At 40.3% G+C, this 13,435-nt stretch overlaps 1 protein-coding gene across 2 annotated transcripts; it reads left to right on the top strand.

Annotated features, from left to right (window-relative positions):
• The first annotated feature begins 6 nt into the window (after positions 1-6).
• SPATA2 (spermatogenesis associated 2) lies at positions 7-11,718 on the top strand. Of its 2 annotated transcripts, none has more exons than XM_048820141.2 (3): positions 7-146; positions 4,543-4,970; positions 7,688-11,718. In XM_048820141.2, exons 2-3 carry the CDS (start codon positions 4,653-4,655, stop codon positions 8,939-8,941), a joined length of 1,572 nt encoding a protein of 523 aa, XP_048676098.1. In that variant the 5' UTR covers positions 7-146; positions 4,543-4,652; the 3' UTR covers positions 8,942-11,718. The 2 variants fall into 2 exon arrangements, with proteins under 2 accessions (XP_048676098.1, XP_048676099.1); XM_048820142.2 differs by lacking the exon at positions 7-146 and adding an exon at positions 156-301.
• Positions 11,719-13,435: the final 1,717 nt, after the last annotated feature.

Here is a 13,435-nt window from a genome sequence, read left to right on the forward strand (position 1 = left end):
TACTGTGGCTGCCGCTGTTTCCCTTCGGCTGGAGAGCGGGCATGCGGTGGCCTCGCTGGCGGAGAGGGGCGGAGAGCTCCCTTACGAGCTAAGGCGGCTGTCGAGTCCTTCCCGAGAGCACTGGGCATGCGCCAAAGCTCTTCCGGGTCCGTATGCTTCCCCACTCGCCCGCACGGGGGTCACTTCCGGCTGCTTGAGCGAGGACGGGGGTCTGTAGCCGGGGCACCGGTGGCTTCCTGCAGGCGCGCGGCAGCGGCGGCTGGTCGCGGGACCCGGGCCCGGTTTCCTCTCGTTGCGAGCTGTGAGTGAGGCGGCCCCAGCTGGGGAGAGCCCCGAGGGCGAGCAGGGCCCTGTCCCAGCTGCCCGCCCCCGGGCGGTCCCTCTCGGGTGCCCGCGGGTGGCTCCTGGTCGTCAGCGCTGCGGGTCCTTGTCGCCCCCCGCCCCCCGCTTCGCCCGGCTCTCGTGCGCCTGCCGGTGCGAGGTGCCCGGCCGGCCCCGCTGCGGGCCCCCGGGGCGCGGGCTCTGGGTTTCGCTTTCACTAGCCGGGGGAGGTTTGTCTGGCTAGGTGCAGCCCTGTCGCCCAGCGCCCCGCCAAGCACAGGTGCAGAAGGGCCCGAGAGATCTCGGGCTCCCCTTGGTTTCCCTCAGCCCCAGTCGTGTGATCGGAGACTTCCTCCTCCCGGGGGGCTGGGCGAAGATGCCGCGAAGGGTGTACAGATCTGCCCATGGAATCGTTTTGGAGACGTTGTATGGCCTGTGTTGGGCAGGAGGTCAGACGAGGTGATCCCAATGTTCCCTTCTGGCCTCGGGATCTATGGGAAGAACCGCATGCCACGACGTAGTGTATACAGACAAGGGTCTTCCACTGACTATCTCATGCACAGCAGGTTTTGAAAAGGGTCCTAAGAGTCCATCTACATTGCAAAAATAAATAAATAAATTCCCCTAACTCCCAAATGGCAGCGAGTCTCAAAGCCCAGTCAACAGACTTGGGCTCACTGTCGGGCTAATGATAGCCGCATAGATGTTTTGCAGCTCTGAAATCCGGGGGGGAGAGAGTTCTCAGAGCTTGAGTTCCAGAGGGATCAGGAATATCTGCATTGCCACTTTTAGCCCTGTAGCCTGAGTCAATTGAGGCTTGATGCTGTGGTGTTTGTTTGTTTGGTTTTTGAGTGTAAACATACTCTGAAGGAGTGGAGAGGATGGGAGCCCATGTAGATAACTGAAGGCCAGCAATGATTTCTAATAAAGTTTTTCCTGACTTTGTACCTGTCCCAGGAAGGCTCAGAGGCAGAATTAGCTGATGATTAGCAGTGGAAGAATATTCCAGGAGAATGCTCTCTTTGAAAATGTAGAATTGGCAACATGTTAAGTGAGGAGAGAGCTCAGTTTTCCCAAACAGCATACCATGGAAACAGGATTGAGAAGGATGCTAGGTTAGATCAGGGTTTCACTCAATTAGCTATAGGTTCAGAAACTGATTGAGCTGGGTACACCGGGTCAGTTTATTTTTTAGGTTCAGTTGAATTCGGTTTAAAATAAAAATAGCTGCCTGCTCCATGAGACCCTGTTGCATGAGCCTCTCAACCTCAAATTGCTATTCAGGGGATATGCCTGTGGGTTTTTGGTAAAATTATTTTGATGGTTCAGCCACATTTCATGCTGTGTAGCCCAGTGTAATATGAAAGCTATGTTCTCGCTTTCTGGGTCAAGGAATCCCTCTTATAAAGTCCTGATTCAAAGAGCTAATGAGTATTTTGAATGGAACCAATTTGTGTAGTTAAGATTTATGGCAGAAATAGCAGGGGGATTTTCTTCTGTGGGTCAGGGGATTTTTCTTGTCAGATGCTTTAGAAACCATTTTAAAGACTAATCTAAGACTGGGTGGGTTTTGTTTATTCTTAGTGGGACAGAATTATTTGATTTCCCTATAGATTGCTCTGAAATTGCCAATGGTAATTCAGCTTTTTCTAATGTAATCACACTTCTGAAGGTGGCACATTTATTGTCTTATTGTGCTTAATATGTCAACTAGTTTTCTTTAGTTTTGTCATTTGAAGAGTTTTAGTACTTCTGGGACACCACTCCTTACCTGAAATACTACAGTTTATAAGCAAACTGATGGCTTTGGTTGAGAGTGATACATGAATGTAACTTGTAGTCTTCTGTCTTTTAATAAACTTAATCATGATCTAGGATGTCTTAACATTCAAAAACATTTTTGTGTTAAGCATTTTCTTGTGCTCAATACAATACTCTTCTTTTTTTAAGTGTTGGTGAAAGCCTTAGAGATTGAAATTGGGGGAGGGATAGCTCAGTGTTTTGAGTATTGGCGTGCTAAACCCAGGGTTGTGAGTTCAATCCTTGAGGGGGCCATTTAGGGATCTGGGGCAAAAACTGGGGATTGGTCCTGCTTTGAGCAGGGGGTTGGACTAGATGACCTCCTGAGGTCCCTTCTGACCCTGATATTCTATGATTCTGTGAAATCCTGTTGCCACAAATGGCAAGTCATGGGAGCTGGAGATGATTATGAATGTCACAGTTCATAAAATCTTTACGAAGGACTTACTTGTCTTTAGGGGACTTCCTAATCTTAATGCCCCATTCATGTAACTGTGTATCCTACAATTTTTGAAAACAGAGATGGAGGTTAGGATATCTGATCCAGCTCCATTCTAGTGCAGGATTGTTCGCAGTTTAAGTCTCTTATCAAGACTGGTTTGAAAGTCCCAGTTGATTGGAAACAATCAGAGCTCTTTTGCATAGCCTAATTATTTAATTTGGGAGGGAGGTAGTGGTTGAGTAGTGGCATTCTGCTGCTTTTGTCCAGTTCTGTTTTATACAAATAAAGAAATAACTTTAGGGAAGGGGCACTAAACTCATCCTGTGGAGAAGACTCAATTGCATTTTTATTTGTGGATCTTGGGCTGAGGTATGAATTTAGGACTCCATATTCCCTGTAATTCACAGCAGAACTCTCACTGATATCAAGAGGGAAGCTTGCACAAAGATCGCTTGTAAACAACTTCTAACTTGTTGTTTGTTCACTTCCTCATTGTTGTATTCAGCATTACTTGGTGAAAGAATATTCTTGAATTTGGGACCATTGAAATTTGGGACCTTTGTTTCTCTTTCTTCTTCGTCCTCTTTTTCCACCCTGTTCTTCTTCTTCCTGATGCATCTTCTATCCAGCAGAAATTCTCATTATCCTCTCTCTCTTCTCCCCCTCCACCCCCCCGGGCTTCATTCCCATCTGCTAAAATGATCAGCAACTGAATAATTACAGGTGGCATTTACATGGGCTTAATGTGGGTTGGGGAGTTTACACTTTTGAGTCATTGTTTCAGGTTGACTGCAGACTCAGAAAGACAACACTCCATTGACTTACATTTGGCTCACAGTTGGGAGGTTTTCACAACCATAAGGACTAGAAGTATATTTTCTTTAAAAATGAGAGGTTGTATTCTGTAGAATCTGGATGACATCAGGGCCACACAAATACATCTCAGCTTCAGTAGCATTTGGAAGCCAGTGTAAAGGGCTTGCCTATGCAGGAGCCATCAAGTCGCTAAAGTAGAAACACAAATATTAATACACTTGTAAAAAGCATAAGTAATGAAGATTTTGTATTACACCAGCATAACGGGTCCAAGCAGGGCCCCTACTAGCTGTTAGAAGTAGGGATCCCAGCTTTTAATGTAACTGCCAGTTTCAGGCTAAAATCTTGGCCGTGCCACTTGCTGCCCCCTGCCTCTTGTTCAGTTGCATGTGACCTCTTCCACAGTTATAAGATGCGTGTCAAGCCGCCCCACCTTCTTGGCAGGGTAGGATATGCACAGCTGGATAAGATATCAGGAGCACACAGAGGCTTACAGATAAGGTACAAATAGAAAGACTAGAGTGCTGGGCTGTCCAGTCCATGCAGTTAGAGAGAATCACAACAGAAGTCCTGAGTTAAGTAGAAAGAACCCTTTTGGAGCAGTTCATGTTTGTTTATATATTTTTTTTCTGGAAGAAGCAAAATAATAGATTTAAAAAGTCTCTGATTATAGTTCTCTTCATGCAATTTAACTCATTAGCCCCAGAACAATATAAACAGGTCACTTTGTTTTCATCGCACCACACCCTTGCTTTTACTCATCAAACCATTCTATTCTTATGGACCAAAAAGCATCTCCGCTCTCTTTAGGCTCACGTGCACCTGATTTCTTTGGGGCTAGGGATGCCTTGCCAGATGGGACTTGGGGAAATTGTTGTGGACCCATTGCTGGGATTTAACTCCCAAATGTCTATATCAGTCTCTAGCTTGGCTTTGTTCTAGGATGCAGTTGGAGAAGAGTGTACAACAACTGTGAAGGGCTCTCCAGGGGGCACCAAAAGACCAGTACACCTATTACATGGTTACAGAAGCCTGAAGAGTTTGTGGTTGGGATCCACTGTTCTATGCACACTTTCACAGGCTCCTGTGGGTATGTGGAATTACAGGCATGCTGGAGTAATACAGCTGTAATGACTTGTCTTTGTTTTTTCTTTCTATTCCAGAAGAATCACAGTTACTGAAAACTTGTAAAAGGCTCAGTAATCCGCCTGTTGCAGAATAACCATGGAAGAGACGAGGTAGCCACCCAAGAGTGAGCCAAAGTCCTGTTTCAATGGATACGAAATATAAAGACGATTTATTTAAGAAGTATGTACAGTTCCATGAATCCAAATTGAATGCTTCTGACAGCAAACAGCGCCCTGTTAATGATGAATATCTGCGAGTGGCAGCATCAGCCTTACTCTGCCTTCCCAAGATTGATCCCTTTTATAGATTCCGGTTGATTAAATTTTATGATATGGCTGAAAATTCCCTAAGATCCCTGAAATCCTCAAATTTACGTTCTCTCCATAGTGCATTCGCTATGCTGGAGATAGTAGGAATTAATCTCTTTCTTTACCCTTGGAAGAAGGAATTCAAAACTATAAAGGTAAGAAGTCTCACATATGGTGGTAATACATTAGAACAATGATTTGTAGTTTCATCTAACTTTATTCCTAAGTATTTTTTACATTGCTGAAAGGTGACAGATAGGCAGTCCTGGAGTCTGAAATCCTCTCTGTATCCATAAAACAGGCACAACAAAAGCAGAATCAGTGCAAGCTTCTCCCCCTCCCTTCAGCCTACTGTTGTATCCTGACTTTGACGGCAGGGGAATACCGCTAGGGTGAATGGATAGTTGACTTTTAAGTTCACTCAATATTTGCCCTTTTTGCTAGCACTGCTATTAATTTAGCACTAATTGCAATGTGCACTGTTTTGTGAAGTAGACACTTGTTTACCAGGCACTGGATTGGGAACCTCAACTCCTTTCACAATGGCAAGCAAACTTCTTTAGTTTGTTTTAAGAACATCTTTCTTCATTCCTGATCACTTGGAGCCTTGATTTTTTTAATGTCCTTTCAAATTCCTTACCTGTGTCGGGTCTTTGTTTGAGATTGATAGTATTTAAAACCCTAATATACTTCTCATCATATGTGCTATTTGTTTAATACTTTTATATAGCTCAGCTTAGAGTAGACCATGGAAGCAGACTAGTTAGCGTCTCTTCCACTGCCGGTTTGGAGTCTGGTCTTGTCTTTGGGTTCTCATTTATACTGGTTCAAAGCTGCAGTGTTTGAGTTGTGAACACCGTAGGTGAAATTTTAAATCCAGACAGAAAATTGTTTTTGGAAAGTTGCCTATAAATACTTCTAATATAGCCTTACAAAGCATTTTTCTATACACTAAACGATTTGACAGTGTCCTTTAAAAGAGAAAATTCATGGTGCATTGAGTAGTTTCTATTTCCTCTTGGAGAGGTGGGGAGGGGGAACTATTCCAGACTTGTAGAACTCTACATATGTCTAATTCCTCATTGCACTGAAGTCCTGAGTGGTAAGATCTTGACTATTCCAGTCTAGGGCACCTCTTGGGATGCTAACATTGTAGACGTTGGTCATATATTGTGGTTCTTTTTACCACTATGTATAAGGTTGACAGATCCAAATAATTTCCACTTGTGACCCAGTATAGGATTTGAACTCCAGTCAGAGCAAACATCTCAGCTATGTTGCATCACAAGGGATATTTCTTATGGATCCATATGTTTCGTCGTCCCCCACAAGCCTTGTTTTTTACTGTAGACTCTTGATATATAAAACATGACTAAGGCTTAAGAAAATGTAGAATTTACCTTCCATTTCAAACACTGTAAACCATCATCCTCTTTGGAGTCAATTTTGTCAACAATATTGAAGGCTGTTAGCTCTGGTCAGACTGAAATATTTCACTCACTGCTACACCTCAGCTCAACGTTTGAGATTTTGTTTAAAAAAAAAGTACTAAGAAGTTTTGAAGTGAGACGTCTTCATTAGCTTTTTGACGCATAGTCATTTGAAAGAAAAAACTGTAAGTATGTTGTACAAATTGACTTGAGTGAACTCCTTGCTTTAAAATATTATGATTGTCCCTGGCCAGATATTTGCATTAAGCTAAGCAGCTCAGAAGAAAGGTCAGTTGGTTCCCAAAAATAAAAGATAAGTTTGGGACAGTGTTTCACAAAGTTGCAAATAATTCATTTGGCTGCTGTGTTTTTCTGTCTGAATCAGTGAGCAAGTGCTTCTTGAGTTTCTCAGAGTGGGTAATCCCATAGCTTTGGATGTTTAGAAAAGAGTGTACCTAATAGACCTTTGTAAAAGTTGGCCTAGAACACACTTGTATTTACATACGTGTTGCATCTTAGGCTTGTATTTTTAGCTTCTTTCCCAGGAGACTTGCTCCTCCTCTTGAGGAATTTTCTGTCCTTAATAATTATTAGCATGCGAAACACCTTTCATCTGAGGCACTTTGCAAATGCACGTAATAAATGTTATGTCCATTACAGATAGGGCAGCTGAAGCACAGATTATTGTCAATGCTTCATGGCTGCAGAATTTGCTATAAAATCCATCCCTTCCTGCAGAGGTGTGCTCCAAATATGAACTGTCATTTAAAAATGTTTCAAACACTTATAGTATGAAGAAAACCTTTGAAATGTGAACAACATAAACCAATGCAGCACTCTCCTCTCCGGTCTGCAGACATCCTGAAGTATTTGCTGAGATTTGAACTAACATCGTTCATTTCAGTATATCGGATAAGTTTTTAATGTCAACATTAACTATTTCACTGACTGCTTTAGCAGAAATATCCAGTTAATTTTGTGATCCCATATTCCCAATACGGCCACAACTTTCCAGATTCTTAAATATTTAGCTGTCCACTACCTGCTTCTGAAACCTCCATCTTCCCCCCCAAAGCTTGTACAGTGCAGTTGTGTTGTAAATTCAATTTCTGGTACATTAAAACTGGAATACTTAGGGGAAGCATAAAATAAACAATTTAATAACAGGAGGATTACATGCTGATCATATGGTCTTCAAATTTAAGCAAAACCTTTCTTTTTTGGATTTATCTGAAGCTGATGCAGAATGTTTAGTCTGTCAAACAGGAATGCTGCAGAATTTGCGTTCAACTTTTGTGGAGTACACGTAGTCTTTGATTGTCATAGATTGATTAGATAGGACTCACAAGGTACCTATATTGTACCCAGCATTGTAGTGTCTGAGCATCCAGTCCATCACTGAGCTTATAACCTAACTTTTTCCTTTATTTTCCCCCTTCCAGACCTACACGGGACCTTTTGTTTATTATATAAAGTCCACACTACCTGAGGAGGATGTAAGACAGATTCTGAACTACATGGGGTATGTCCAAGAACTGGGAACCATGTATAAGCTCAAAGAGCTGGTTGATGACTTCCATGTGAAAATGGTTTCATTTGAACTCTTTTTGGCAAAAATAGAGTGTGAACAACTGCTTGAAATTCACTTGCAAGTGAAGGATAAAGGTTATTCGGAGCTTGATGTTGTAAATGAGCGAAAAAATAGCAATGAAGATGTAAGAGGCTGCTCAGAAGCTATGAAACGGCGCACAGAATGCAAAGAAAACTTGAACACTTCTATGGCACGCATGGTTCTTCAGAAATCTGCTAGTGAAAGAGCCTCTAAAGATTACTTCAAGCCAAAAGTAAGCAAGCCTTCTAAATCCGTGGATACATATGACAGCTATTGGGAAAACAAGAAACCACCATTGATGACTTCATTGAGTCTCAGAAAAGAACCAATTTTGGTTGATACAGAAGATGACATTAAAGATGAAATAATACGTCCATCACCATCTCTTCTTACTATGTCAAGCTCTCCACATGGGTGTTCAGATGAATTTTTGCCAATTTCATCCCATCCCAATGGCATGTTAAGAACAAATGTCCCCTACAACTCCTATTTTTCTGCTCAAGAAGACTTAGACTTATATACTGATCCTGATTCTAGAAGTATGTTAAACTTTAAAAGACAAGAAGCTAGTAAACCTGATGTATGGCTAATAAGAAATGATGTCAATCCCATTTACCACAAACGTACGCATCTAGCCAAAGAGACAACTTCCCTCAAGTGCCAGAATTGTGGCATAACTTGCGGCACTTCTGTTTGCCAAAAGTGTGAAAATCTGCTCATCTATAGGCAGGAATATCCAGCAGTGAAACAGAGCAGTTATTCAAGCAAAACAATTCCAAATGATGGCTTGTCTCCTGGCTCTGCTTTGAGAGAGAAATCTCAGTACGCATTACAGACTCAGAGTCAAGAAAGAGCTGCTCAACTCAGTTCAAAATCCAAGCCTTCAGGCACCCTGCGCTGTAGCTTCTGTAACCGATCTGGAGCTGCAAACACATGCACGTTCTGTTCAAAAGTCTCATGTGATGCTTGCCTCAATGCTTACTATTATGATCCCTGCTGTAGAAAGAGTGAGCTACACAGATTCATGCCTAACAATCAATTAAACTATAAATCAACCCAGCTGCCCCACCTTGTTTATAGATAAACTTGAAATTCTGTGTTTGAGGGGATAAACAAGGGCTAAAAACACATGGAATTTTCTGATTTCACTGGTAACAAATATGATACTGACCTCTTTATATGTAAATATAAAACAACCAGATGTGTGCAGTTTTTGGAAATACATTTCAAGGATTAGTGCCAGTTTCAGTTTTAGTGGCTTCACAAATGCTGCATATACATTAGAGTTCATGCTGCTACCATTTAGGTGATTCTTATCCGATAACTGCTTTTCAATTAGATGGGAGAGAAGAGCACATTTTCCTTTAAAACTTGGCAGCTGTTGCACTTTAAATGACACCACACTTTTGTTATTACATTGCAGTCATTGCCTCACCCAAATAAAACTACATAACAGTATAAAATCAAGAAATTAAGAGCAACATTTTCAGTGTATTGTGAAATCACTGTCTGTTTTGATAGAGTAACTTTAAAATACTTGCAGGAAGTATTTGCAAATTGCTTGGTTGCCAAAAAGGACTAATTTTTGAAGAGTTTGGCTGCGTTTCCTGAGCTCTAAAATGTAAACACCGGGACAACTCCTCTTCATGTCTTCATGTTTCTTCTTCTCCCTTCCATCCCCCAAGATGTTTATCTCAAACTTATACAATCTGAATTTGAAAAGAGTTCTTGCTTTATTTTCTAGTATTGCCATCCTACTGGTTTTTACTGTGTGGTATCTTTAAAAGGTGAATCTGTATACATGTCACTTAAATTATGCCTGGAGTGTTGTCTTTCCAGTTGAGTACTGATTTTATTCATCTTCTGTTGCACATTTATTAAATCCCATTCTTTGTACTGTAAATAGGTGATTTGGAAACAGTTTATTTTTTAATAAATAGATTCAATGTGTTGAATTCTAAAAGTGGTAAAATCATTGTAACTATGAAGCCTCTCTGGGTTATTTGTTCGGATGTTTGTTTTTGTTTGTTTGTTTTTTTACATGTACTGTATTTCATGGTTTACTACAGTCACTGTGGCAGACTGATATTATTGGCTTAGAAAGAGTTTGTTTTCTTTGCTTCCTCCTTTAAAGAACTCAAAGCTCTCACTCAGGAGAGACCTCTCCTAAATTAATTGGAGTCTTACCTGAGTAAGGACTGCGGGATTTTGGGCCTAAGTGCGCATTTTCTTCCCTTATGCTTATGGGAACTATGTATGCATAGATGATACACTCTGCATCTAAATCCACTGCAAAGTCTATAGCATAGCTCAGCAGGTAAGGCAGTGATCTGATTAAAATTCATAGAGCTTGTATGACTTCCATTGGAGTAAATCCATCAGTTGTAGACGTGAATTGGGCAGTAGAACTTATTATTTATTTGTATGACTGTTGTGCCTAGAAGCCCTAGTCCTAGACCAGGATTCCATTGTGCAGGGTGCTGTACAGTTTGGCCCACAGAACATGTAATAAATTAAACTACATCTTCTATGGACAGACTTTAGTCTTAGAGGAAAAGAAAATCTGCAAGAGCCCCCTTTTATTTTTTTTCTTTTACATTCAGACAAGCTAGTTAAGACAAAATATTGGGGAACTTAATCTGAGTATTGGAATCAAACATTTAAAATATCTAAAATTATTTAAAGTGTAAATTAATCCACTTTGCACTAAAATAATACGTTTTTGAACAGTTTGATTCTAGGTTTTTTGTTTTTTTCAAATATCCATTGACTCTGTGTGGAAAAACATGCATGAATGATTGGTCACCAAATTTGTCTTATTGTTTTGGGTTGAGGGGAATTAAATAGGTTAATATTGTGAACTTACTAAAATATTTTAGCCATAAGTGTGTCAGATATACAAAAGAAAAAGTGAAACTTGATTTTGTAGAAGGTTAAGAGAGGCTATTGTGACTTGCATTAAGATATAAAGTAAATGGCATGTGGTTAGCTATCAGAAGACAAATCCAGTGACTGCAACTGGAAATGTTATAAACATGTATTATCTTGCTGACTCTGAAGGCTACAGCAGGGGTTCCCAAATTTTTTGTTGGCATGACCCCATTTTAATGAATTCTTTCCTGCCAGGACTCCAGATAACATGGAAGATGCCATTTTGTAGAACAACATGGCATGCTCCATGCATTGCGACCTTGTCTGCACTGTATGTGCAAGGTCATGCTGCATGGAGCAAAATGGTGTCTGTCCTCTGTGACCCCATGTACTGACAGTGCATTGTGACCCACAGTTTGGGAACTGTTGAGCTAGGCTCAGTATTGCTTAAATGAATGATAAGGTTTTCAAAATCTTAATGGCTTTTTTATAAATACACGTGTGTGTGTGTGTGTGTGTGTGTGTGTGTGTGTGTATCTGTGTATATATATATATGTATAAAATAGAACACATGTAGATACAGTATGTATATAGTGCAGAATTTAAAACAACTACTAAAACTACTACTAAAATACAGTCTGTTAGGGTGGCTCTCATTTTGGTAGTTATTTTTTCTGTTCATCTTTCTGAAGTGTCATGCCTGTTTTGGCTGCTATACAATGTACCTTCTAGTTCACTAGTTCAACTTCCATATTGCTACTTTCACTACAGTAATTAACTAAAACTGTGATGCCACGTAACTTACACAGTGAACATAGCAGGGACTACTATATTTGCTTTAAAAAGGAAAAGTCCTGTGTTTATATCTGTCATTGAATACTGTAGTACAAAACTGTGTTGAATTGCAAGTGATACCATGCTCTATTTTTTGTGTATCTTACTGTATGAGGTTGCTGTGATTGAGACAGTAAAATATATGCTAACTTAAAATGCAGGTGTTTTGCATCTGATTTCTGTTAAAACATCTGAACATGTTTTGGAGCCTTCTCTTAAAGGCCTGTGTCTTTATGGAGTGTGGGAGGGGGAAGTTGAGTGCATTTAGATGTCTCGTATACACGCTTTGCACAAAGGTTTCTCGTTTGGGCACTGACTCGTGTGTAAGTGTATGTCTACCAGGAGCCTCAAGTTCAGGAAATTTGAGAATGTCTCTTTAAATATAGACTCTTTAAAAAGTAGGGTTTTTTTTGTTTTTTTGGTTTTTTTTTAAGAAACCTAGCAGCATGATTTTGCTTGGTCCATAATGTGAAGATTGGCATGTTGTTTTCTAAGACTATATAGGATATACAGAGCAGATATGTATGGTGTGAGAACCTCCTTTAGTTTACTTCTCAGACTTGATTGACTTCACCATTATGAGGACCTAATATGTGCTGTTTTTAAAGTCAGCTTCCTGATGTACATACATATGCTATAGCTTTAGTGTAAAATAAGTGGAACTATTCACATGCTTTTTTTGGCAGTTGAGTTGAGCTTGTTGGCTGCATCCTATTGGTTTTGGAGTAAAACCATCTTCCAAATTCCAAACTAGACTGCCTTTGGGTTTGAATACATTTTAAAACTTATGTGAATGTCTGTCTTAAACCAGTAGAGGCCCAGTCCTGAAAGCCATTTATTTCCAGATCATTTGAGAAATCAGAGTTCCAGATGCATGTCTGGGAGGATCAGGCCCAAGAAGCATAACTAAAACATTCTTGCAGTGGCTCACATCCTAGACTTCTGTGCATGCAGAGCTAATGTATTTCTCATGCGTGTACAAAAAATTTGTTGCTTTCTTACTGCCTGACGCTTCTGGTTATGGTTCAATTTGTTTTGCTTCCTCCATTGCCTTGATAAAAGTTAAGAACATTGTCAAGTATTTGAGATTGACAGCTTGTATAATTTGCACTAAAGGTATTCTATGGAGGATATTCCTCTGGGTTCTAAACACCTTGTGTGTTTTATTGAAAAATATCCAACAGTACCTGCTAAAGGCTATAATATATTTGCCTCTTTTTAAAGAATATTGAAGAGATTTTAAAATCTTAGTGATCCGATCTCTGTGGTGATTATGATGTTGCCAGCATGCTGAGCCTCTGAGTGAGACACAAAGTTGGGTGTTAGACAAAGTAAGGTAACATATCAAATGTATCTATTTAGGCTATGGTCCAGCTTCCTTTTAAAGTAATTGAGCATTGGATCATACTTCTAATGTGTCAATTATTGTAGTAAGTAGATAGCAAGAGAGCAAGGCTAGGAAAGCTCTTAGTTTTTTGTTTTTTTTTTTTTGTAGGATGTTCTACACCTAATTCTGAAAATTATATAATTTTGTTATTTCTTCAAGGTCAGCTTTATTAAGACATCTGTGCTTATTCTTATGAGAGAGCTTTTAACTTGAATGCACTGTTTATCCTTTATAATTACACTAGTTTTTTACAGCTGTACCCATCTTGAAAACATTCTTTGGCAATGGCCTCTTCCATTTGCTGTTATCCTTCCCTGTCCATTTTCAATTAAAATAACTTTCTGCTTGTATGCACCAGCATCATGACAGTTGCCTCATTGTGCTCCAGAGTACAAAGGCATAAATTACTGGATCAGGTAATCTGTCTGACCCTTTGCTCTGTCTAGGTGTGATGCTGAGGATCCTTCAGTGGTGGTTTTGTTCTGA

The sequence above is a fragment of the Caretta caretta genome, chromosome 13, assembly GCF_965140235.1.
Source record: "Caretta caretta isolate rCarCar2 chromosome 13, rCarCar1.hap1, whole genome shotgun sequence".
NCBI classification, from domain to species: Eukaryota; Metazoa; Chordata; order Testudines; family Cheloniidae; genus Caretta; species Caretta caretta.

Excerpts from the sequence above, each read along its gene's own strand:
- SPATA2 (XM_048820141.2), top strand. The coding sequence starts at position 4,653 with ATGGATACGAAATATAAAGACGATTTATTTAAGAAGTATGTACAGTTC. Across the intron at positions 4,971-7,687 it reads AGGAATTCAAAACTATAAAG|ACCTACACGGGACCTTTTGT; the intron begins GTAAGAAGTCTC and ends TCCCCCTTCCAG.